This window comes from Chionomys nivalis, chromosome X (assembly GCF_950005125.1).
Source record: "Chionomys nivalis chromosome X, mChiNiv1.1, whole genome shotgun sequence".
Taxonomy (NCBI): domain Eukaryota; kingdom Metazoa; phylum Chordata; class Mammalia; order Rodentia; family Cricetidae; genus Chionomys; species Chionomys nivalis.
In genome coordinates this window covers 6,327,506-6,355,368 of record NC_080112.1, presented here as the reverse complement: position 1 = coordinate 6,355,368, position 27,863 = coordinate 6,327,506, and the positions used below count along the sequence as shown (strand labels likewise).

General features: G+C 37.9%; 1 protein-coding gene across 2 annotated transcripts in view; it reads left to right on the top strand.

Moving 5' to 3' along the window:
* Window positions 1-4,727: 4,727 nt before the first annotated feature.
* Window positions 4,728-27,863, top strand: part of Aff2 (ALF transcription elongation factor 2) — a 563,721-nt gene continuing 540,585 nt past the window's right edge. For both annotated transcript variants that reach the window (XM_057759263.1, XM_057759262.1), the window contains exon 1: window positions 4,728-5,209. In XM_057759263.1, coding sequence (XP_057615246.1) covers window positions 5,163-5,209 — 47 coding nt within the window. In that variant the 5' untranslated portion in view covers window positions 4,728-5,162. The remainder of the gene's footprint in view (window positions 5,210-27,863) is intronic.

Sequence of the window (27,863 nt, the reverse complement as noted above, 5' to 3'; positions counted from 1 at the left end):
CTAACTGATGACATACCTACACTCCCAAACTCCTAGGTTTTAAAACTATAAAAATAAAGTAAATAGAAAGTGCACACTGTACATGACTCAAAGAGAATCATATCTGTCTCAGCTACTCAACTGTACAACTATGTGACCTTCATTGGGGCACTTAACCTGAGTTTTCTTGGCTGTTGAATGGAAATAATGCCTTACATACCTTCCATAATTACAGTGATAGAAATCCCCTGTTAATGAAGAATGGTGGCTTGTGTAAATACGTATTAATAGAAGGATTTGGTAGCAAATCAACCTGGGTACAAAACCTGGTTAAAACATTTTTGAGCTCTGTGAATTTAAGTAAATGTTTTTTCTCTGTAAGAGAGACTTACATTACTTACATTATAATGTAGCAATACCTACATTAGAGAATCATGTTTTAGTGTAAAGGAAATGTATGTTTAGTCCAATAGCTAGGTATGTAATAAACAATCAAGTTTATCTGTTTACTGCCATGCTAAATGTGTTAAAGGAATTACATTAATTTGTATTAAGAATCAGAATAGCCGGGCGATGGTGGCGCACGCCTTTAATCCCAGCACTTGGGAGGCAGAGGCAGGCGGATCTCTGTGAGTTCGAGACCAGCTTGGTCTACAAAGCTAGTTCCAGGACAGGCTCCAAAGCCACAGAGAAACCCTGTCTCAAAAAACCAAAAAAAAAAAAAAAAAAAGAATCAGAATAGCATCACCTCTAAAATATCACAAACTGTTATTAAGGGCATGATAGAATCTGATATGTAATACTCACCAGGAACCCAGAACCAGAAACTTTGAAAAAGCTTTAAAGTCAGCTCATTGTCTAGAAACTAGAAAGCCCCAAGGTAATGACTTTCAGTTATAATACATGACTGAGATCCAAAGTACGAAATAGAATAGTTGGGGGAAATCCTTATGTATATTCTTAAGTTGCATCATCGCAGTTTTAGAGGATGACCCTGAGCCAAGTCAAAATCAATTCATGGACCACCATCATTGAATGGTTGAATGAACTCTATGAGACCGAACAGATGTCAAATGCTGTGCTGAGTTTCATTGCACAGTCTCTCTTCCTGTCCTCAAGAGGCCTGTGATTCCTTAATGCAATATTGAACAACTAAGTACAGATACCTGGAAGTTAAAAATATAAAAGTGCTCTTTTAATATGGATTATTCTGGAGGTTGCTTCTTATTTGAGCAAACTGTCCTAGTGTTAGTTATGGTGACCCATTCTAAACTTAAGCTGGCGTCAATTTTCTCTGTCATAGAGGTCCTTGATGTTCCCAATGGAGTTCATGGAATTAAATACAACAGGCTCACTAACATAAGATAACCCAGATCATAATTTCTTCTTCGGAGGTAAATCAGCCTTTACTGCATGCCAGGTCAGAAACAAATGTGGAAATCTGAGTTAAGACAGGATGACAATATATATATTCTTTCCTGTAATTGACATATGTGGTTAGAGTAATTTAAATTAAATTTTAGTTTTTATACACTCGCAGAATCTATGTGACAATAAAATTTATTAAACTGTAGGAATTGAGGCTTTCAGATTCTTTGAAATGAAGATTAATACTTGGAGACTATGAATTAAACTCCTTTAAAAGTAATTCAAGGAAAAACAATCTCCCTTTTTACAATCTTAAGAGTCAGCATTTCTCTAAAATCACACCTCTTAATAACAATTTCACTTTACCTAAGTGGACTGAGACATGGAGTCTTGCTCTTGATACTGTGCTCCCTTCCAAGACTGCTCAGTGGTAATCCTCGCAGGCTCCCTTTGGCTCAAGATTTGGTGAATGGGGAAGGTTAGTGAAGAACAGTGTGCAAGGTAGTCAAAATGACAGATGCCATCAGAGAGGAGGATGAAGCAGAGCAGAGAGTGTGTGCAGCTTCCAAATACTGAATTGAACTGACAGCTGTGTAGCTTTGGCCTGAAGTAGGAGGCCCTGCTAGGTCAGGAAAGCAGGAACAACTAAGGGGATTTGCCTGCCAAATCCAGGACAACAGCTAGCCTCGAGGAGCCTTTCACATTAGGGAAATTGATCCAATAAGTGGAATGGGAGGAAAGTAACTTGTCCCCTGGAGACTAGATGGTCTTGCTGGTAGCAGGACAGTTACAAGGAGCTCTGACTCTAGGGAGCATTATTGAGAATTTTTACTTCTTGCTGACTATCACTTCTGAAACCTGTATTTTCCTTTTTTATTGCCAGCTTTTGGTAAAGAAAGCATGATTTGGATCCATGGTGTTTGCCTAAGTATCCAGGAGTCAGCCTATTCTCACCTTTTACTGCTCTCAGAACCAGGGGTGGGCAAGTCTGGCACTAAGGGAGAAAACTAGTCTTAACAACTAAACAGAACTTCCCCCAGTGAGTGTGTGCTGGGGCTGGGCTGGCTCACATCAGGGACAGCCTGGCTTCTTCTATGTTGCCTATTTTAGCCTCTTTCCTGTTGGAGAAGGTAGTGGGGAGGGGAAACTGCTTCTATACAGTCCATCCTTCCAGCTTGGTTTTGATCTTGGGAAGGGGAAGCTCCTGCCCCTCTTTGAAGCAGCAGCCAGCACCACTTGTCTCTTCTCTCCTACCTGCAGGCACTTCTGTTCAGAGTGCTGCCTCTTGCTGGTTCCTTCTGCTTCTGCTTCTGTCCCCCTGCTGATTGGGAAGAAAGTTCACCAGTGGGGTGATGGGGTCTGGAACTCTTAAAGGAGCAGCTTTATTTCTGTTGAGAATTTATTTAGAACAAAACTTTTATGTCCTCTCCCAGTTAATAGTTCATTCTGATGAAAATAAAACAATTGACCACAATCCCCAGTTAAATGTTAACTGCAGATGTTCTAGGTTTGTGTTAGGATTTTTAAGCAAATCAAGCACTAACCCATGGTGCCAATCACTATTAGCAATCAAATGAATTTGAATATCATTTACTGAGAGCACAAAGTTTGAGGGCCATGAGTCTGAATGGGGTATATATTGTCACCTGAAGGACTCATATCTAGGACAGAATATATACAAGGCACACAGATAATTTGAGGCCACCCTGTTTTTTAAATACTGTAACAAATATTGTGCAGTGTAGTCAACACGTAGCCAATTAACAAACTGATTTGAGGTGTGGTCTCCCTTTGACTGTCCATTGGTTGATTTTCTGTCAGTTCAATAGTATCGATTGAAGACTTGGTTCCATGCAAAATAGACATTGGGGAAAGTTCAATTGGATATAACAGTCACAGCACCTTAGAGCTTTACTTCTGTATGCCATCAATGTGTTTTCTTCCCCTTAAAAATGTAAAATAAACTAAATCCTGAGCGCAAGCAATCTAAAGACAGAGCTGTAGTACTTTCAACAGGGTTAGACAATGGATAGCATCTCAAGTTCAAGGTTGTGAAAAGTATTAGATCTTGAACAAATTACCCAGTGGGGGTCCCACTTCATTTGGATAAAAAAACAAGCAATACTATTTGGATGATTTTGAGTGTGTGAAGTGATTGAAAACAAATATTCAAATAGGAAAGGGGAAAAGATGAGGATAAGCCAGATGGCCAATAGAGTAAGTCTTCAGTTTTACAAATGGTAAAACTGAGGCTAAGAAGTTATATCGATGTTGTCTATACCTGTGCTCACTTCCAGCCCTAAGATGTCACCATTGTGCCAATACTGTACATTCCTTGAAAGGACAGTAGGGAAGCAAATCAGACGGCTGAACTCCAGACTGAAAAAGCTTTTGTAATGCCCTATATTCTTTTCTCTTGAGTAGGTGAGGAAAGTTTTCCTTTGAGGAACTAGCTAAAGGAATGCATTCATCCTTTCCTGGGCCAGAAGTACAGACTGAAAGGAGAAGAGGGGTGTGGTTAAGCCCTCCACGTGCAAAGAGACCATTCTCAAGCCAGAAGGGAGAGAAGCAGCTGGTGCGTGGGATAGTGGGCACATTACCCAGCGGTTTCCCCGTTTCTCAGAGAAGGAAAACACCGGAGACTTTTGCCCAAAACACGAGGTAGCTGTTGAAGGAAACCAATACTGTAATCACTTATCCCAAGGACCACTCAAGGGGGCTGCCCTTTGTCCTTCCCATTGCAGCATACTAAATCCAGGGCCCCAGCTTGCTGACCTACTGAGGAACCACTACCCACCTCAGTCCAGGAGAATGCTGCAGCATGAACTCAAGCTGGGATACTCAGCACAGCAGAAATTAGTGAAGGTGACCGCCTTGTCCTCCTTGAATACGTGTGTCCCGTGATGCGGCCCCGAGGGATGCTGGGGACGCAAAAGTTTGATCCAGTGGTCTGAGAGAAATATCTAGGCAGGGACTGCAGGCAATGGCAGCAGGGTGCCACCCGTTCCTTGCAGCAGTTTGTATACTCTTTTCTGGTGGCTAACACTACATTCCAGTGGTAGGTTGAGGGTGTGGGGGGTGTCCCATTCTGCTAGCCTACATTCTGGTCCCGCAAGACCCTTTTCTGTGTCCCTGTAACCTCTTCTGAGTCCTGGGCCGAGTCTGAGTCTTCAGCTCTGTAACTGCCCCTATCAGCTGATTTTGACAGAATTGGGGGGGGGGGTCCAGGAGCACAGGAGGGCGGGGCTAGCCCCTGCCAGATCCAAGGATGATAACGTGTCTGCTCCATGTCGCGGCTTCGAGCTGCCCAGGCTCCGCCCCCTGTGAGTGTGTAAGTGTGTGATGCTGCCTTGGCCTCCGCCGCCTGTGCAGCCGTCGCCGCCGCTGCCGCCCCGGCTGCCGCGCCGCGCCACTGCCACTGCCTCCCTCGCCCCCGCCTTTGCCGTCGCCACCCGCCCACAGCCTGCCAGGCGGGCGGCCCAGTCAGCCCCAGCTCTAAGCGCCGGTAGCCTCAGCCTGGGCGCGCTGGGCACGCGGGAAGCTGCGGAGTGAGTGGACCCGAGCCGGCGGTCAGGCGCTTGCCTGCCTGGTGCCATCGCCTTCGCCGCGGTCACCGCCACTGCTCTGGAGCGCAAGACCAGGTATCCCGGGCGCCCGCCGCTGCCACTAATGCGGCCCGAGCACTTTTAACCGGGCGGGAGGGCCAGAGAGCCGTGCCGCAGACCACAGCGAGAGAGCCGCGCAGCTTAGAGCGGCGCAGACAAGCTGCGAGCAGGGACAGACGGCAGCCAGCCGCCGCCGCCCGGCCGGCCGCTATGGATCTATTCGACTTTTTCAGGGATTGGGACTTGGAACAGCAGTGGTAGGTGTTAAAATTTGCCTTTTCTTTTGATAAGCGCGATCCCTTAGTCTGGTCTGGCTTTTCGCCTTTGTTAAGAAGAGCCAGAGCTGTTGTTGGGGGCGCCCCGGACACCCTCCCACTTGCTCCCAGACACCTCTAGCTTTGGCTTCAGTGATTCCTTGGTGGGGAGCAAGGATGGGGGAGGTGCAGGGACAGGGAGGAATGCCGGCAAAAGCATCCCTTTGCACTCCAAGTCTTAAGAGTTGCAGCTGGCCCATAGCAGATTCCGTGCCACCCACCCGCACGACCTCAGGGGCTTTTCTCGCCAGTGGATCACTGGGCAGGATCCATTCTGAAATGCTTTAACTTTCCAGTTGTCAGTGCCTGCAGCCAGTGGCGGGAGAAAAAGAGACAGCCAGGTACCCAGAGGCTACTCTCAGCTTGCTTAGCGGCCACCGCCCACACTGTCGCCACCTCCATCCCCACCCGGAAAGGCATAGGTCCAAAACCTACCCTCAAGCCTACCCAACCTATGTTCCTCTTCTCAGAACAGCGTCTTCAGGGGCCACTGCACTAGGGACCCATGGCCCAGTTGCCTTTAGCGCTAGGCTTTTTTGAAGTTGTCCCCTGAAGTCTGTATCTCCCAAGTCAATGCACATTTAATTAGCCTCTGAACCCCTGTTGGCCTCCCAGTGGGAGGCAGCCTTAGGTTTGTGTAATGGGCACACAGCTAGAATTCCAAGGTTTAACAAAATATCCTAAAGTTGCAGTGGAGAGCTTTTTAAAGATGGTGAAAATGTGACTGGGGGAGAGGGGCAGAAAGTTGTTCCTCTGTGTGGCATGCAGGCGCGCATAGACACTGATCCTCGGATCTATTAACTTTAGAAAAACTTCACCCTTTACTACAAACGTTTTCGTCCTTTATTTGTGACTTTAAAAAAAAAAAATTCCCCGAAGCCCAAGTATTTAGATGAAGAAGGAGGCAGGCTCGGCGCAGCTCGAATGGCACTCTCAGCTCTTGCCCTTTACATGCGATGAAAATAAGCTGTAGTGCCCATCAACAGTTTGAAATCTTTTCCAAGGTTCAAACTACAAGCTGCTGGCTATGAATGCTGTGCATTATTTTTGTAGGGATTTTCATTGTCAATGTCATATTTTAGGCAATTTCCTTCTTTAAAAAGGGTCAGAGGCTTGGCCAATAGCTTCATGCCACTCATGACTGCTTCGGTTGCAAACCCAAGATCCCTTACATTTTATTTTATAGCAATTCTAAATAAATGTTTAAATATATCAATATTAATCAATAGATGTTTTCAAATCTGTGGAATTTTCTCGGCTATGAGGAAAACATGTTACAACTAAAGAATCTATTCTTATGAAAAGTATTTTAAAAATTTTGAAATTGCTGCTCAATTTAATGTTGTATTCCTGTATACAACCTATACTCTGCTATAGTAATGTATTTTCCTGACAACTGATAACCATAGCATTATTATTTACATACAATTTGACTAATATGTGCTTTAGGTAACCCCTAATTTAACAGACATTGTTATAATTGATTTCAGGGGTTAGCTGAAATTTTAAACATATACTAGACATTATGTTCCAGAATACATCACACACATATATTATTGTTTTAATTCTAGTTGAATGTTATATATACATAGTTGAATATTTAAAGGGGTTGTGAACGTTTCTGCTTAATTGCTGGTTTTCAGGAACATGTGTCCCTGTTCCCGTTTAGAGATGATATCTCTTCTTAAGGAAAAGACAAAATCATTTTCCTCTTCATCTGTAACTGTGTCACATCCATTTTAGAGCATGCTGACCGATTTGGCAATTTGGTAGATGTGAAGAAAAATACTGAGGAAATAGTATAAACCTGCCTTTTCTTTCTGTATCCATGATCCAGGACAATTTCTCCTTCCCGCTTGAATGTGAGGGGCAAGTTTTCTCATGAATCTATGTCTATAAATATTTGTGGTATGGTTATGCTTCTGTATTTTAAGCACCTACAAAGAGAAAGGAAACACGAATATGACCATGGTGTGTGAACTTGACATTGTTCTTAATGATAATCTGTGTAACCTTCAAAACACTTCGGACTTCATGAGAATACTAGTTATATCTTTGTTGTGTGTTTACTTCCATTTCATTAAATAACTGGGGGCTTAAAGTGATAATAGACACTGCCCCAAGTGTGTAGAAAGACAGACAGTAGGAAAAGGCATGAAAATTAAGGAGCTCATTTGCATTAAACCTATTCACTTGTGGAACAGCAAGCTTGGAACTATGTCTACGGTAACTCTACCTAAATTTCTATCAATAAATGCATCAGGAGAGGTAAAAAGTATTAAATGAAAATAACCCATTTTCTTAAGCTTAATGAAGAACGACTGCACATAAGCAGATATATGCATTATTTACAAACACTTGGTTATGGCAAATAAAAATAAATGCTTATTGATAAACATAAGCTTGTGTTAGGACAAATGTTCACTCAAAAGAAGGGGTATGAATGATGCTGTGGTGTGAAGATACGTGCAGTACCTGGGAATGCTCATATGCCTTTCAGAATGTATCACTGTGTTTTACAAACTACAATGGTATCTTAATGGTCATGCTCTGAACTCAGTTAAAGAGTGAAAGCTCAAGTTCTTTAGATTCTTGGATGCATGAACAATGTTCACCTGAGTTGGAGCTTAATATGAACCATTCTGTGAAAGAAAAGAAAGGCACAGATGTTTGTGCCTGCCAAATACATTATCTTATCTTTTTAAAAGAAGGAATAAAGGCATAGGAGGGGGACAAAGCATAGTTCATGCTTTAAATCATTCCATAGATTTGTCTTTGTTAATAAATGAATTCTTAAGGTATCTGGAGAGAGTGTGGCTAGATTTGGACTCCTTTATCAGCAATGTCAAAGTCATTAATATAAATGTAAAAGTTTACAAATTGTACAGGTTTTCTATTCTTAGAGAATCTACCTCCATAGCATTAAGTGATGTTTTTGTGGCAAGCAAACTTCTTTTTGTGAGGCAGTTTCTTTTTTATTAAAAAAGAAAATGTATGTGGTGAAGAATATAAAAAACAAATTTTAAGAGCAGAAAAGTGAAAAGTTCCATGATATCAAACCTCAAATATTAAAAATCGCAAGGAAATAAATTGTTAAGTGATTATGACAGTGGCCTGATTCTCACTGCAAAGGACTTCATCAGTTGTTTGTAGATTTTATGTGATGTCTCACAAGTAGCCTAATTAGAGGCAAGCTTGAAATGGGCAGTTATACAGGAAGAGACTTAAACTCACTAAACTGTTATATAAATAGAAAGTTCAAAGGTCTATGTGAGGCTGTCAAGCCTGAGAAGGGGCCATGTGCCATCCAGGCTTCTTCCATTTGAATGAAAGCAGCCCCCAGGGCCTGCTCCAGCAGCTAACACTTTCCCAAGTTTTCTGGACCTTGTGGGGGCTGGAGGAGGGGACCTGCTTTCCAGACAAAAGTGAACTGTTCTAGCTTCAGCCAGGCATGGCCTGCATCACAGCAGCCCATCTGCCTCCACTCACTCCCGTGGTCCACACAGGTCCTCTGGGGCTTCCTTAGCTATAGTCTACCAGAGGAGTGGAACGGGACTGTTTGTGGATGGGAAAGTGTGGGAAATAGGAGTATAACCTCCATCATGCTGGGGTTACTAGAACAGCACGAGGAGGGGAAAGTGTCTCATTTTCTTTAAGGCCTGGTGCTTCACAGAACTCCTGTTCTCTGCTGTCGTCCATTGATCTTTTTCTCTTTATACTCTCTGGTGCATTAAAAAGAAACTCTAAAGTTCGTATTTTTACATCTAGTGTTATATGCATCTCTGGTATGCGTTAGTATTCACTCAGCAAATCACTTTGGATACAGTGTTTTAAGGAGATGTATGAGAAGGAGAGATTGAAAGTGGTAATGCTTTCTATTGAAAAGATGCACTCTATAACCTCCAGATAACCGACAAAAAAAAAAAAAAAGCAAAATAGCTGTCTCAGTAAATCTTAGAAGTTATATCTATTGAACATAGAAGGAAATAATTTCATGCTAGAAATCAGTTTAATGATACATGAATTGTTTTGTTTATGATCCGGTCAAGCACTTAACAACTTTAAAATACACAAGTCATGAAAGAAAATGACTGACTCAAAAATGAATCAGTCATTCTAGTCGTTCATGACCTTCCAAACATTTTATAGATGAATAAAATTATATTGCATTCAAATATGCTAATTAATGTTAAATAGAAATGGTTAAATGCATTGAACCATCATTTTATGTCAATTGTTCTTAGATGTGACTATTTTTTGCATGCAATATTTTCACATGTTCAACGTAATTTCAAAATTCTACAAATCCAATGAAACGACCACCTGTAGAACAATATAGAAGCTGCTTTTCTAAGAACTTGTAACTCCAGGTCATACTTCAAAGTGGTTAATTATCACATACTAGATTAACTTCTCATGTAGACAAAACAGTTCAGTGATTACATTTTTCCCCTTTAATTTTGTCTTTTTGTGGTTGCTGTGAGATAGAGGAAGGACAACGTAAAAAGCCACATATTCATTGATGAATGCAAAAACTTTGTGCTGCAGATTAATGAAGTCAAGAATTGAACTTGAAGAACTTATTTTGAGGGCATGTGCATGCGCATACATTTGTATGTGTGTTTCAAGCTGCAGTAGGGCTCGGGTTCATCATTTCTCTTGTGGTTCATTCATCTTGGGAGGCTCTCTACTCCAAACATTGAATACTCAACCTCGCCTAATCTTTCCAACAACTTTCTGTGGTATCCTGTCCTAAGATGATAGTTATTTTCAGGAATGTCAGCTACTTAGTAAGCAGGTCAGGTTTCACCCTAGAAGGAGCAAACCCCAAGAACATTTTGGCAGAATATTTCCAGCAAGATCATTACTATTCCGTATGACATGTCTGTTTTTATAATTTTGGATGGGATATTGCCAGAGTTCTTGTTTTACTGATGAGTAGACTGGATTCTAGAGAGGGTGTATACCTTACCCAACTCCACTCAGCCTCGTGGACATGATCAGAAAATCTAATATCTGAATTCCATATTAGGTGCCCTTCCACAAAAACTTATTGACTTTTAATTTATTGTGTGTGTTGAGGACATTTAGCTCTTACTGAACCAAATGAATTGGAATATATATATATATATATCTTACATGAGAAAAAAAATATTTGTGCAATCACCATGCACTTGACCAGCCATGGAATTTGAATTGTTTTCTTTTAATTAAAGAAAAAATTATGTATTGATACTGTCTTTTGACATGCTTGTCTTATTTCCTTTTTATTAGCGTATATTAGAAAATAATAGATTTCATTATGACAATTTTATGCATTGATATATTTTTTACTATAATCAATCATCTCATTTCTAGTTACTTGCATGAATGTCTTTTTCATGGACAGTTATAACTATTAACACTTATGTATCAACACATTTTCTAGAAGTGCAGAATACTGAAATTACATTTGTGATATGCATCTATGTATATCACATACAGTAGTGAAAATTGAAGTTTGAGAAAACTGAAATCTTTGAGTTGCCCATGTAATTTGTATGCTCAAATTTTCCAAATTTGGTATTGATCATAAGGAGACAATAGTATGTTTCTCTGATCTTTGGAGGCTCAAAGCTAGGTGTAGGAAGTTTATAACACTCCTTGCCAAAGTTTTTCAATCTATCTTATTTGTACTTTTACTCCTAACAGTAACCTTGAGGCTTTATAAAAATTGGCATAATTAGCACCATTTTCAAGGAGATAAAATTGAGGTTCAGAGAAGTTAAGTGACTTGCTTAAGTTTACACAGCAAATGGATTATCAAATGAAACGTGGTGATTATGCTTTTCAATGTCTCACAACTGTTACATTATGGAATTTATGTTTAAGATCCTGATTGTTTCCTAAGTGATAGTGTATCTCCCCCTTTCATCATATAACATTGTTCCTTCCCATTAGAGGTACTCAATAACCATCTGATGATTTACATTAGAACCATACTAGGCTCAAACACTGATCCATGCAAATGTACATCTTTCAAAATTATTGTCTAATAAGTCCATGAGATAATACCGGCCTCTGCCTGTATTGTAGCGTTTTAATTATTCTTATTTTTGGCTTTTAGCAGTCTGATCTCTTTTGCAGAAGATAATGAAAACAAGTAATGGGTACAGAAAAACTTAATAGGAAAGACAGAAATAGATACCATGCTATGTGTACAACTTTTAAACATATAAATTTATGAAAAGGAAGATATGCCTAGCACTGAAAAAAACATAAGGAATGCTTTTTAAAGCATGTGGCTAAAGGAGTCCATGTTATTGTGTCTTGATTCATACAGAGAAAGTTCAAGAAAAATGTGTGACAAAAAATCTGAAGAAGGAATGAGAGATTGGAGGGTTGGGATTCTTTGAGCTTTCCTTGATTTTCAGCCTTTATGACTTGTATTTCATCATGAGAAAGCTGTTTTTCTACTTAACTGTAGCAGATCTACACCATAAATTATCATGACTGTTAAACAAAGGTCCAGCACTGGCTTCGTCTAATGTTAAACTTTTATGTTGTACTTTAATGAAATTTTATATGCTTGTTCAAGGCACTCCACACTATGGAGTAGGTGATACTCTGAATTGTTGAATTTCTTTAAAGTAAATCTTTTTGATGACCTTAGCTACTAATGCTTACAAACTTGCTGGAATTAGAAAAATTATCCGTGAGCTTAAATTGTACTATAGAGCGAATCTGATTTTGATTATGGATTGCTTAGGTATGGATTTTTAAAGAAATATACATTGTTTCATTTGGAAAGGAATATCAACTAGTGATTTAATGTAATCTTTCAGTCTGCTCTTCCGGAGGCAAGTAATGGTATATCTAAGCCATATGCTGGGGAGTATACTAGAGAAATATGCGTTTTTCATCCCAAGCTCAAAATTACGCACCTGTTTATTCTTCGATGTTCCTTCCTTCCTCAAACAAAAAAAAATCATTTCTATCCAGAGAAGAATGGTTTGTTTTGTTAGATTTCCAAAAAATAATTCTCAGCATCATTTATCCTCTGTGAAAAGCTGATCCCAGGAGATACTGTTTCTTTTGGTAACTTTTTTTTTTTTTTAACTCTATTCTTGGAGTCAGAAATTTTCCTTTGGTAGGCAGAATATCTCCTAGAAATAGAGTTAAAATGTTTTTTTCTTAAATGTAAACAGCAACAACAAAACAGACACAAAGCATTATTTGTCTTAAAGCAGTGTTGAAGCTATAGTTTAGGCTTTAACAAAGATTGGAAGAAGTTTTCTGGGAGTGATGTCTCCTTCATCTTTGGATTGCTGGTTTGATCAAATCAGCCACTCAAAAGGAGTATGTTATGAGGTCAGTTTAACCTCCGGACCATGGCAGCATGTACTGGATGACCTAACTATCTGTTGAACAACGTAAAAATGTAATCACATGGGTTTTATTTCCCTCTCCAGGATGTCAATCAACTAATTTTTTGAACAAATTAATTTTCCAAAGGGACTGATTGTTTTCATGCCAGGTCGGCACAGCCACAGTAACTAAATTAGATTCAGTATGATGGATGTCTCTGATGAAGTGCCATGGAGAGGTCTCATCAATTAGCTATTACTTATTTGCTGGTAAAATGCTTGGCTCTGGTGCATGGACATTAATCAGTTCCTAGAACCTACTGTTTTAAGGCTAGGGGGCTCTTTAGAATCCTCTGGTCTTGTATCTACATAATACAGACAGGGAGACTGAGGCCCAGCATGGTAAAGTGATTTTCTCAGTCACTCAGCTAGTGTCACTTTTAGTAGCAGATTAAGAAAATGTACTGGCCTCTATGGCCTTAGAGAAATAACACTAGAATACAGAATTAAATGTGGGAAAAGGTTGTGTTACAGGCTTGCAACTAAAAGAGGAATTTACAAAGACCTGCTATAAGTGAAATAGTTTTCATTTGACTCACAAAATGCTTTAAGAACTTTGAACAGTGTTCAGGGAGAAATGGAGTGGCTAGCAAGATTTCTAGTGCATGCCCGTAATCCTAAACCAGGTGGATTACAATGTTAGCCTGGGCTACAGATTATGACCCTTTTTCAAAAATAATAAAATAATCAAACGAAAAATAGAATAGTAGAAAGCTGTAGTATTTAGAAAGCTTGGAACACCCAGCACTCAACATGAACCTGGAGTTACCACCTTTGACTCATATTTATCTCACAACTGCCAGAATTCTGTTTTGCTTTGTAGTTGCATACTCTCCAGAACACCAACTACCATTTTGATGAAAGATGGCCACAAACTTCATAACAGCTATTTTGACTGCCTATGAAAACATAGATGCAATTATTCAAAGAAATACTAAATGAAAATTTGTTTTCCCAAAACCATTAAATGTTTGTAAATTGGCAACTGGCCAAATAACTACTTTCAAAAGATGTATAAATCATAGCTTTTAAAATATTCTCAGACACATAGCTCCTCTTCATTCTATCCTTTTAAATGATGCAATCTTTTTTAATTAGAAGGTGTGTAGCAATATTTTACTTTCTGAATTTTTTTTTTTACTTTCCCTAAAATTTAAGCTTTTATACCATCTTACTGGTGTTTCCATGTGTTTTTACAATTAACTCATTGAACATCAAATAATTCTTTGGTTATTTCATCATTCATATATTGACTCTATATCTATGTAGCATCCAGATAAGGACATACCCCAGGCTCCTCTCTCCTTCTAACTCAAATACTCTTGCCCAATCTTTTCAAATTCCCCACTTCTGTGTTATCATTACTAATACAATTTTGTCTGAGTGCAGGACACTTTCTCACTTTCTTGATGTCTTTATTCACCTTTGTTCTTGTGCAGGATTAGACCATATCTCTTATTTTTGTATTGCAAATGTTTGACCAAGAGTAATAATAGCTTCTCAGTTCAGCATAGACCATCACATATTTACTAAATTCAGTTGATCATTGAGCTAGGTTTTCAAAATAGTAAATCTAGGTTGAATAGTAATACTAAAACTAAAATATTGAGAATAAAAGTGCAAATACAAATTTCCTATGTGATAGGTTATGATTCCTGTTGTCTGACTTCTCTAATTTACACAGTACAAAATCAGGGTAGAATGGATTGGTGACTTAATGTACAATCTAGTAAATATTTAGTTATCCTGCTAACCCACAATGATTCCCTGGGATGAATGTATAATAAGGCAGTCCTGTTGATGAGGCTTTTGCTGATTGTTTTCCAGTTTTTTAATATAAATTAGCTTTGGGTTTAATAATCAAATATGGGGCATAACTGTCTAGGTATCTACTCCAAGAAGCGACTCACGATTCTGTTTGTCTTTGTTGTATGCAGAAAATTTTGGCCTTGGAGAGAGTTTACATCAGTCTGTAAACTTCAATATAATTTAGACATCAGAACTGAAATCAACAAGGTTAAATATTCCAGTTATACAGTGATTTTTGACAATACTGATTCACACTAGGGATTTAGCTTCACTTTTTGTGTCTATAAAAGAATTATTGTTGTAGCCGGGCGATGGTGGCGCACGCCTTTAATCCCAGCACTCGGGAGGCAGAGGCAGGCGGATCTCTGTGAGTTCGAGACCAGCCTGGTCTACAAGAGCTAGTTCCAGGACAGGCTCCAAAACCACAGGGAAACCCTGTCTCGAAAAACCAAAAAAAAAAAAAAAAAAAAAAGAATTATTGTACAAGTTGATTCACACTTTATGTGATCAAATTTGTAAAGAGGTAACTCAGAGTTGTAGCTTAGTCTATCTTTTTTTTTGTGTTAAACATGCATTTTATTTTAAACACTGAGTTATCTTGAGTTACCCCAGACTTAACATCATGTAAAGTATAAAAATAGCATAACTTTTCATGTTTTCATTGTAGTGCTTTCAAAATATTTTCTCTCTAGATGATAAGATGGTCCTTTGTGGTGAGCTGCTTTATTTATTTATTATTTATTTATTTATTTATTAAAGATTTCTGCCTCCTCCCCACCACCACCTCCCATTTCCCTCCCCCAATCAAGACCCCCTCCCTAGTCAGCCCTAAGAGCAATCAGGGTTCCCTGCCCTGTGGGAAGTCCAAAGACCATTCACCTCCATCCCGGTCTAGTAAGAGGAGTATCCAAACTGCCTAGGCTCCCACAAAGCCAGTACGTGCAGTAGGATCAAAAGCCCATTGCCATTGTTCTTGAGTTCTCAGTAGTCCTCATTGTCCGCTATGTTCAGCGAGTCCGGTTTTATCCCATGCTTTTTCTGACCCAGGCCAGCTGGCCTTGGTGAGTTCCTGATAGAACATCCCCATTGTCTCAGTGTGTGGGTGCACCCCTTGCGGTCCTGAGTTCCTTGCTCGTGCTCTCTCTCCTTCTGCTCCTGATTTGGACCTTGAGATTTCAGTCCGATGCTCCAATGTGGGTCTTTGTATTTGTCTCCTTTCATCACCTGATGAAGGTTACTGTTCAGGAGGATGCCTATATGTTTTTCTTTGGGTTCACCTTCTTATTTAGCTTCTCTAGGATCACGAATTCTAGGTTCAATGTCCTTTATGGCTAGAAACCAAATATGAGTGAGTACATCCCATGTTCCTCTTTTTGGGTCTGGCTTACCTCACTCAGGATAGTGTTTTATATTTTATATCTAGTATTTTTCTTCTGATAAATTATAACTATATCCAGTATCATAGTATTTTATGGGTTAGAGCTTCAAATTTTAGATAAAGTGCTTTTGACTAAGACTCAGAAGCAGAATTCTTACCCAACATACTTAGGGACACGAATTCCATGACCAAAACTGAAGAAGAAGACATAAAATTTGAGAGAGAAAGAACAGGAAGGGTTGAAAGAGGGAAGGAGTGATGTAGATGGTGCTCTTGTATGACATTCTCAAAGTAATTAAAAATGAGAAAGTTTATATTGCGGAAATGATATATCATAGTTAAAAGTATCTTAGTGTGTCACAATCACTGTATTAAGGATCGTGTAGTACAAAATGAGTCAAATATGCCTTGAACTTCTGCTGAGTAATTTCTCTACACTGAATCAGATGCTGTTTTTCTACTTTTCCTGCTTGAGATGCTAACCTAGGATTTGGGTTTTGCAAACATATATTTTTAGATGGAACATATCTTCTATTTATGCTTCTGGAGCATTAAGATGACAGTTTCATCTCGAGGATGTGCAGAAAAGTTTCCATGTTTTGATTTTTAAGAAGTCTATAAAAATGTTTTCACAGTCAGCAAAAAGCAAAAGAGCATACAGTACATTAGATAATACCATTTGTAAACATCACCCCACTAAACAAACACCCTAAAACAGAGGTACTTTCCCCCTGAGAAATTGAAGATCAAAGACTCACATGTCTTCCACAAATTCACACAATTAGTAAACTGCGAAAGTCTGATTAAAGTGCAGGTTTCTTGCAAATGTTGCCTGTGTTTCTACCACCTCCTGCCTTTGCAGATGTGGAATTGATACATGACTTAAAGGTAATAAGACAATGCTTAAAATCCTCCTAAATATTACCCTCTCACAGTCTAAAATTGAAGGTGATAGCACGTAAGTCTATAAGACAGCTACAAAGAGGAAAGGTGATGAGGATATCTAGGAAATTTTAGTGGCTCTAAAACACCCATCTGGTTAAATTAACCAGATGTTGGAGGATATACTAAGAAGGCAGTTAGTAAGTATTAAATGGGGATATACTAAGAAGGCAGTTAGTAAGTACTTAATGGGATTTTAACTGGAGATCAAGCACATACATAAGCTAAAAATCCTGCAGAAAAGTGCAAGAGTCATGGAATGCCCCCTCCCTCGCAAAAAGAAGCAAAATGTTAACCAACTCCTTTTGCTACAATTAAACTTCGGCTTTTTTTATTTCGCTTTGTTTTAAAGTTTGGTGAGAGTTTAAGCTTCAATAGTGCAAATATATTCAGAATGAAAGTTATAAAATTTCCCATTAAGAATGATGAAGACTATTTTCACTGGGTTCTGATTGGCATCTTACCCGGGAATTACAGTAAAATGCCAATGCACAAACTAATGCCATTGAAAAATGTACTCATTACACCCTTCTACCACAAAAGATTTTGTAAACAGCTGCTGTGACTCATATATCGTGAACAAAGAAGATAAATTTGATAAAATCAAATAGCTTCAAAAGTTAAAGTGAACTCTAAATGTAGATTAGTAGTAAACAATGACAGCCAAACCAACATAGCCTCAGTTGATTAATTTATAGGGATGCTGGTCAATGATTTTAATCAACATCTATGAGTAGTAAACTCTTGATGAGATCTCTCTTTTAAAATTACATAAATTATGGCATTTGATTTATTTCAAAGTTTATCAAAGTTCAGTTTTAACTTTGGACAAATAATGTATTAGTCACTCAAGATAAATGACACATTGAATAAAGTTGTGATTTTGTCTGCTTCTTATAATGTGATTTTTTAAAAGATTGCATCTAGCCGGGCGGTGGGGAACACACCTTTAATCCCAGCACTCGGGAGGCAGAGGCAGGAGGATCTCTGGGAGTTCGAGGCCAGCCTTGTCTACAAGAGCTAGTGCCACGACAGGAACCAAAAGCTATGGAGAAACCCTGTCTCGAAAAATCAAAAAAAAAAAAATTGCATCTGTCTTTGCAACTTATTCCTATTTCCAAGGCTTATAGGTAAAGATTTTTATGTCTCCTATTTGCTTTCCCACTTGATGACACCAGTCTATTGAGCCCTTTCCCTTCTTTTAGGTTACTAGGGTGTGGAAAGAAGACACCAATTTGGGGGATAATATTAAAAATTATCACATCTACGGATCTAAGGCACTGATGTTCTTACTATATAGTGAATTTTGGTATTTTGCACATACTATTATAAAACACATGTACTAAATTAACAGCAAAAAACAACTCACATAAAGTGAATTACCAGGAACCACGAAATTTTGCTGAGGCCACAAGAGCTTACCATGGCAGTCAGGCCCCTGACCCCAAGCTGGATGAAGTCTTACTTGTGTTGTGAACACAACAGTGACTGCTACAGAAGCATGCATCTTTCTGAGCTGTTTTTTTATCACTCTAAGTACGATTTTAATACCAAGACCTGGTCAGTTCTATACTCAAATCACTTGTTACTTCCATCTTTCATTAGATTCATTGCCTTAATGGAATAAGGAAAAGTAAGTCTGTCCTTTCAAAAAAACTTTGAAATCTGTCTAGCTTTTGTTCACATACTAAAAATGAAAGCCATACATTAATGGTTAGATGAGGGTTTATACTTTTAAGATATATAAAACATGATTCTGAAAAGGTTCATAAGAGTTCACAGACATCACCTAACTCTTAAAACATAAAGTAAATGATGAAGCAAGGGGTAAGTTTCCTTAAATTGAACATAATCATAAAAATTCAAGGAAAAGCAATATATTCTGCAAAATTTATGAGAGGTTCCTTTTTTGGGGGGTGGAGGAGTTCACAAAGCTTGACAACCTTCAGTGCATATGGCCTGGCACATTCCTGTCTGTAATGAGAACCTTATGAGGCACTAGGCCTTGGTTTTCTTAGGGAGGGCCTGCTTCCCAAGGGCATCATAAATGATACACAGGTCAGAAGCTTCATGGCTCTTGGTATTTCTCAAAAGGACTTTAGGTCAGAAGATGGGAAAGGACTTCATAATAAATCTTCACACTATTATTACCATTTTTATATTGTTGTGATTATATGAATTGAATGGGGATGACTATGATCACAAGACTTCACAGAAATAATAATTCAAGGTCTTGAGGTAACTGTGATTTTTATTTTTGATCTGAACACATTTGCTTACCAGTGATGACAACCAGATACCACAAAGGTGTAAACACCAGGAATGAAATGGTGAACACCCAGAGATCAGAACTGAAGAAAAAGTGTGTCAAAGTGAAGGTTATTTATTCTCTCATGTCTTGTCTGTCTTCTTTTCTCTACGTGCTAGGAATCTTTGGAATTGAACTTACTTGGGAATTTGAGTTTTCTATTATATGATGTATAGCATGGGAATAGGTGATAGATTATCGAATAGATTCTTGTAAGTCTATTTTTTCACACAATTTTAGAACCTGTACATATTTTTTGTTAAAATTTTATTATCAAAAATAAAAAACTTCCAGCAACTATGGTGCATGTTGGTACTAATGGTGGGAAGTGGGGAAATGTTTATTTGAATGGATCTATATAAGTTAGATCTTTTATTGTGTTGCTACTGCCTCTTTTTGTGAACAAAGTTCCCAGTAGATTTCATATGGTCTTGTTGACAAGCCTTGCTGTTCCTCGTAAATACAAAACCCTCCCTTCTCTATCACCTACTCACCCCTTTCATTATCTTGTAAATTCCTGACATTTATTTTTATAAACACCGTCATAGTTACTGGTTCACTTGTGCCCTTAAGTATTTCTAAAAGCATTGGGAAAATATCGCACTTGCAGAGTTTCTTCTACCATTTGTTGGATGCTTACATCAAATGTTTGAAAGGGAAAAATATCATCACTGTCCTGGAGTCATTTAACTAATTTTTCCTAAACACTGTTTGTTCATTTTATGAAGAAAATGTTTAAAAGACTGTAATTATTAGAGCAGCCTATGCTAAATAACTGAGGGGATTGGACACAATGAAACATTATTTAGAAGAAAATGAGCATTTTTTTACCTTTCATACACAGATTATGAAGGGGTGATGAACAAATTTCTCTGTTTCCTCACTGGGGAAAGGGAAAATAACATCCAGGAGATGGAAGTCTTTAATGTCTTGCAAATTGCTTCCCTGTATTCTAAAGTTCAGGTACAAAACCATGACTCATGTAATTTATAATCCATAAATTAAAAAAAACAGGTATCTTGAACTCAAACTGTTGGATTATTAAACATGAATTTTTAACTAAAGGGAAAGCACTGGATACTCAAGCTGTATTTCTGTGGAAAATCAAGATGCACTTATTTGTATTTTTAGGATTTACAATAAGACTGAATTTCCATAGAAAAAGGATGACCAAGAATTTTTAGTTACAGTACTCATATTATGTATTTCTCCATTATAATGCAACAAGAGAACTAGGACTTTCTGCTGGTCAGTTTTCCAATGATGATAATTTTCCATCTAAAACCTCAAAATTTAAAATCATAAAAAAGTTATAAAGGTAATGAAAAGACCTACAATCACTCGTCGTGAAACTGTGAGAATAATTTCAGTTATTTGTGGGCTTATCAATAAATGCAGCTGTGGCTCAATTCTCATGCAGTATAGATGACAAAGAAGACAGAAAAAAAAGCCTCTACTCGATTTGGCATCAGTGGTTCTGGAGTCTTGTTCCTGTAGCAGTGGAATATTGCAGAGCTTCCGAACTGTAGAGGTCATTGAAGAGGTTCAGAGGTAGCCCAGATCCTTTTTCAGCCTCCCCATCAGCAGCTGGGCTTTCGGCTTCTACTTTTTAAGGCAGCTGATTTATTTCCATTTGGGAAGTTCTGAAAAAAATTCAGTTTGGGGCTTGGGGAAAAAAGACTTCCATCTTCAAACCCTTCATTGCAGCTTTGCTCTAGGGGCACTGCAGAATAATCTGTGATCTTTAGTTCAAGTTGCCTCCCAAAGCTCTGTGGGCAGGTCCCCTCTTGCATTCACTTGTGTTCTCATAGCTCAGAAAAAAAATGTCTCAAACCTGGAAAAACTTAAGATCCTTCTGGAAGTGTGTGGGTAGAAGGTGGTTGCACTGTTTCTCCGAAGAGGTTATTGATCTTCTTTTATCCCATTAGATAGCCCATGGTCAGCTACACTGTGAATGACAAGCAGGTCTCCATCAATTTCTCTAAGAGCAGCCTCCTTCCAGATTGTATCCTCTCTAATTGTCATGGGAGAAATCAGAAGACTAATGTCAAGCCCTGATGCCTCCTGGGAAACTGTATACACATAGCAACATAACTGTATACTTGGAAGACAATAGTGGCTCCCAGAATTGAGGGATTGCTACATACCAGATACTAGTTTGTACAATCTGCACATGCAAACCCTGCTAAACCTTCCAGTGAAATAGTAAAATTATTTACTTTGCTGCTTTGATGTTGATGCCCAGAAAGAATGACTTGTTTGTTCAAATTCACAAAAGTAGATAATAGACAAGATTGTATTTGAGCCTTGACACCATAACACTGTACTGTGATGTGGCTTCCCAAAGAGACATTTTGAGAAATTGCTCCTCATTAGCTGCATCTTAAAAAGCTACTACTTGGAATTTATAAAAGCTGTTCTTCCTTGATGATGATTATCCACAGGTCCTGTAAGGTGAAAATTGGATTTCAAGTTCCACCACTCTGACACTACAGCCTCAAGAAGTGATACTCTCTTTGTACTCTGTGTGGTACACGATAGTCTGGACCAGGATGAGTGAAACACCAAGTGTAATACATCCTGAGGATGGAAATGTGCATCCTCTCATTTATTCATCTCCTGAATTGTGAATGCCCGTCATACGTCAGACACTGATATATTACAGTAACTTTTGTATGACTGCCCTCTTATCATTAAATAACTTAAAACACAGTGAAAGTTTGGCAGACGTCCTGTATTTCTTTAAACTATTCAAGGTCATGCATAAAGATCCTTGTGGTTACAAAGTTTATGGCACTTTAAAATGACAGAAACAGATAGCTTCGGGGGCTGGAGAGATGCCTCCGAGGTTACTAGTGCATTCTTCTCTCACAGAGAACCAGATTTTGGTTTCTATAACCCACATTGGGAGACTCACAACTCCATAACTCTAGCTCAAAGGGATCTACTGCCCTCTTCTGGTTTTCACAGATACTTACACACACATGCACACACAAAGAGAGATACTCATATGTACATAAATTAAAAAATAAATCATAAATAGAGATAGCCCAATCTACCCAGATCCCTTAAGCACTTCTACTCTGGTAAACTCATAGCTGAAATTTATGTCACTAATCAACATGAGAGAGAAAAAATTGTTTGGAACCACAGAATACCATTTCCAAAGATTCTGTTCCAAAAGGCTGGAGTCATCAATCATATGTAGAAATTTGTGGCATGGGGCATCTGGCTTTCTTTTGTGGTTGCCAGGAGTCAAGGCTTATCCAATGTTGCCTTGAATGGTTTTGTCAATGTCTAGTGCTCACTTTTTTTACTTGTTGCTTAAGAAGTATCTGAAATAAAAATCTAGCCCCCACAAACATTGTCGATTACTTCTGTCTTTCAGTCATTACTCAAAAAGCCATTTCTCTTGCTTTGTTATCAATGAGTTATTTAGAAACCCATGAATTCAACTTTATAATATTGATTTTTTTCCAAAGGGGCTGATTTCTTCCAGAGATCTAATTTGTCAATAAGTGTAGATGACACGAGGGCCTTTATGATAATAATTTTATTGCATTTAATTGGACTGAGGCCTGTTATATTTGTAATGTACCCTTGACATGGTGGTTGTCTTCTGTGAGAGAAACATTATGTGACCATGTGTCATTTATTAAATCAATATTCTCTTTGCACTTATAAACAATGACCTTATCTGTGCTTAATCATGAATGGAAAAAGGAAGGTCTGACTCTAGATGCTTGGTTGCTTTATTCAAGTGGAGGTTACCTAGTGTTTAAGGTGTAGATGCTCATGTGTCTTTTGTTTAAGAAAAGCCTGGATGACCCTATCAGGGATACTGTTAAGAGGATCCCAACATTAGATCAATATAAACTAGATTACTTTGGAGTTATTTCAGTCACTGAATTTTTATAATGCTTTGTGTCGTGTCATAAGGGAAAAGCTACAGTATCAGCCATTTGTTGGTTGTGATTCTCATGTTTGAACTTATCAGACAATAAAAGACAAATAATATTAAATTCACTTTAAATTTTGGGAATAAATAGCTTGCAATATTTTTCCCAATGGCAGAGTTTAAGGTGGCAAATAAAAAAAGATTATTGCAATATAAATATCGCAAACAATGAAATTAGTATTACAATTCCAAATTAATTTATCTTTAAAAATATTAAAGTTAAAAATTTTAGAACTGCAGACCTATTTATGGCATTCTTTTACATTTAGTTTCATTTTGAGATTAGTAAATAGACCCTATTAGTTGCTATCACCTCTTAGTGACATTTTAATGGCATGTTATGTAAGTTATGGTAGTATAGCTAGTCACTACTCCCCCAACCTAACTCATTGTCACTTCCATGACATTGTGCAGGGAACCAGTCTCCATCTGAGTATTGGCATGCTTCTTAGAAGACTATTATTGTTAAGGTATGAATTCAGAGGGTTATATTCTCATAATGAAGAATATATGTTTCTCTGCCTTGTATCTACCCACTTTTACATGTTTATAGAATAAGACTCAAGTATCTTAGTCTTCTTTCTCATTCCACATTGGAATACAGACTTTCCGTGTATTCAGAAAAATACTGAAACATCTTACTTTACTTTGTTAAAACACTTTTGAATAAATATTCCAGTCTTTGAAAACATTCTTACTGAAATCACTTGCAATGATTTTTGATTCAGTTTCATTTATAATAAATACCTCCAACTCATGTTGACATGAGAGTTATACAAAGCAGAGGAAATTACATGCAAAATAAAATGAGTCGAAATGAGAAAGTTTAAAAATTCAGAGAATTGCAACTCTACTTTGTACCTGAATATAAGGACACATATGTGTGTGCAATATCAACTAAAAACATTAAAATTGTCCATTTGGAGACCTGATAAAGTAAGTTATTAGTAAAGATTTTATAAGTATATGCATACATAAATATGTTATATATACATCTGCCTGTTCACATGTATGTATATGCATATACACACATAAGCATGCATTTGTTCATCTGCTACTTTTAAATTCTAAGCTTTAGTGTAATGAACTCTTAAGCTATTAGGACCATTCCTGATAACCCCGTCCCGTCTCTCTTCTTTACCATATTTGTAAATATGCTCTTTTTTTTTTTTTACTATTTTCTCTTGTTGGAGACCATTTTGTTTACACAAATTATGCTATTATTTTATTTTAAGCATTACTTTTTACAAAAAAACTAATCAATGCCAGCTGCTCTAAGCACTTGTGCACGTACAGGGAAGAATCATATAACAGCAGCTTACATTTGAGATGCATTAAAGAATGGACCTTTAATTATCTAACATTTTTAAAACCTATAAAATGTCTCACTGTCCATGATAGACACACCCAACTGAACTGTGGGCCCACCACTCTTTAGACTTTTCAAATGCTTTTGGGCTTAGCAAAACTCCAAATGCATGTTGCCTGAAGCCCTTATTTCCCCTCTTTAATTTTGAGACCCCTGTGCATGTGAAGGGAAATGTAATCCATATGTTTCTGATTCATTTACACTGAAATCATCAAAATGTTGTTTTGTAGAGCCATTTGATGTTCTAGACGCTAGCGTGGATTTTTTTTTTCAAATCAGCTTTAAAAAACTTTCCTTACTACCCCCACTCTACTTTGCAATAGAAAGTCTGATTTTACCAAGGCTAAACAACCCAACAGGGTTGAGTTTTTTAGTTGTTTAAGCAGAGTACGTCTGAGGATCCCAGATGGTGGGAAGCAGGCTCCCACATTTTTGTCTTGGCCTCACTATGCTCAGTGGGTCATATTCTCCTGGTTCTGTGTATTACTGTCCCAGCTGTCTCTGCTTTGGATACACTCAAATACATTTTCAAATAAATTCAACAGAACAAGGAATTGCACCCTGTTGACCAAGGTTTCAGTGAAATCTTCATCAATGACAGACCATTCTCCTAATTTGTGATCTGCAAGGGAAAAAAAGTCTTAAATAGTGAATAACACTCTGTAGCATGTCTTCTATTTTAGTCATTAAATCTCTGTTAAAATGTCAATCACTTCACCTACAGTTGCTTTTTACTTATTTAATAAGAAATCTGATATACAGTAATCAAGAGGACGTTTGAACAAGTTCTTTTATTGTGGCTGGTGGCTCTGGCCTGTTTCCTAAAGTAATTTGTTTATGGTTACAATTACAAAGCCCTTTGACAACCCCATTCTATAATGACTCAGACACTGGCTCTGAGAAGAGGGCTTTGTGTGGAAGTCAAACAGACTAGCGAAGCATAAAGAAGGCTAAGTTGAGGGTGGCCATTTCTCAGTGCATGGACAACTGTGCACTGAAATTACACTTGGAATCAAATCTCCCCCAAACTTGCTGCTTCCTCATAGGAGTTTGGCTTGAGGTAAACAGTCCAGAGTTACAGTCATGAGTGTCAGTGGATCTCATGCTCTTCAAGAACGTATTAGAAACAAATTACATTGCGCAGATTATATACTTATATGTGAGTGTCTCTGTGGATTTCTAGTTCAGTACATCACCACACATTGGATTTTTCCTGATGTAAATGCCAAGGGCTAAGTAACCATATAGCTTCTCTCATCTGGGGTCACATGGACTTACAATGAATATTTCAGATCAGATTAGACTTGATCATAAACTCGTTTTTTTTATAGCATGTGAATGTATGAATTTAATGTAAGAAAAGGAAGAAAATAAAAAGGTTTATCTGGGAGTCTTGATTGGTTTAAAAGGCATAGTGCCTGTGAAACAGGCCTGGTATTCCACAAGGACACTGTCATCCTCTCCATTCACATCAGTGATTTGCAGAGTTCATGCCTTTGCCAGGTTAGGATAACAAATGAAGAAAGAGTTCCCAATGAAACCTCTGCCAGAGTGTCAGCATTTGTCATCATATTGCAGAGAGCCAAAGTTTTTGCCTCCTGTCTGACGGTGGCCCAAGGATATACAGCTGACTGCACTGTACATCAGTGTGTTCCAGCTTGCCTTTGGGCTTTTACAAGGTCCCTGTTGTTCCTTTTCAAAATATTCCCTGAAAAATGTCTGAGGCAAAATGGTTGAATCATGGCTGGTGTTTGCTGGCCACCTGTCCCAATGACAAGAGGAAACATTGGGTGCCCCTACTTGTCTTAAAATCTTCACCTCTTCTCCAAGGATTGCAGGTGCATGACAGCTATATTTAACTGTACAGGCTGTCATAGAATCACCTGAGAATTTTGATGAATGCATTTGTGTGATAAAGAAAATTCCACACAATTTGAATTCACCTTGTCCTTTGTATTAAGAGGACTAAGTGTTTTCTTGCTCATATATATAGGCATAGATTATTCCTACAAATCAGCAGCAGAAAATGGCTTTGGAGCAGCTGTTCTCAACAGCTCAGTGCTGTGACCCTTTAGTACAGTTCCTCGTGCTCTAATAACCCCCAACCATAAAATTATTTTCATTGCTACTTCATAACTGTAATTTTGCCACTGTTATAAATTATAATGTAAATATGATATGTGGTCCCAAAAGGGGTCATGACCCACAGGTTGAGAACCACTGCTTTGGAGGCTAATTTCAGTTCTTTCCTGTTTAGGGAACATGCTGCAGGAACTTGTTCAGTTTCTTCTTCACTGCTTTACATTCAGTGGCAGTTACTCTTTAAATATACCTCAAGTATTTTCTGAAATTGTAGCTGGAAGTTTCTCTTACATTTGCACAATAATTACTTACAGTTGTGTGATAAAAGAAACTTTAGCTATAAAGTAATCTATTTATATTATCACATATATACTTCTTCACTAATTGCTGCTTAGATCTGTTGGTATGTGTTCACTTGTAAACCACTAAGAAATTAACATAACAATTTACTTCTATGATTGAACTCTATGATACAGGAACACACCCTAAGGAAATGAGTAACTGAGGCACAGATAACACGCATCTCTTCTGAAATAATTGGAGTTCAATATTAGTGATGAAAGCATTATACCCTACAATCGTTTGAGGAACATGATGATAATGTATATTCATCTACATTTCCATTAATATTAAAGTATAACAATGTTAATAACCACCTTCAACATTGATAAGGTGAAAAAATGAACGAGACTTATAGACCTAAGTTCTCTGTAATATACACATACAAATATATACATATATATGTGTGTTTATATACATTTTAAAATAAATGGCAAGTCAACTGCAACTCTTTGGCTATGTAACAGTGACTTTATAAACCGTCCACTTCCATACACATTCCTCATGTAATTAAACCAATTCATCATATTGTTGAAGAATCTTGGAAATGTGTGGGATACAGGATTAATTAACTCAGACGCTTGTAAACTCTAAAAAGTTTGTCAGTCTATTCTCATTATACATATGCTCTTCCATGTATGATTTGTGACAGCTTAAGGACAGATGGTTGTGTAATTTACAACTCTGCCTTCAAATATATACAGTGTAGTTCAAGGGAAAATAGCACTCTTATAGCACAGATAAAGATGTTAGGAGCCATTTATGAGAAACTTTTGAAATTGAGATCAAAGATGAAACATTCTTTGTTTGATTTCATGCAAAAATTGTTCATAAAATAATTTCAAAATATTAATCTTTCTTCTTTGGCAGCTTTTACTTTAGGCAAGTTGCAAAGTGAAGTATAACTGTTCTTTCTCTTTCACGTTGTTTATAGCAGAAGTTTCAGCCTTGTCACCCTTCCAAAAAGTCCTCCCATCCAGCTTAGCCAGATTGAGAAACTAATGAC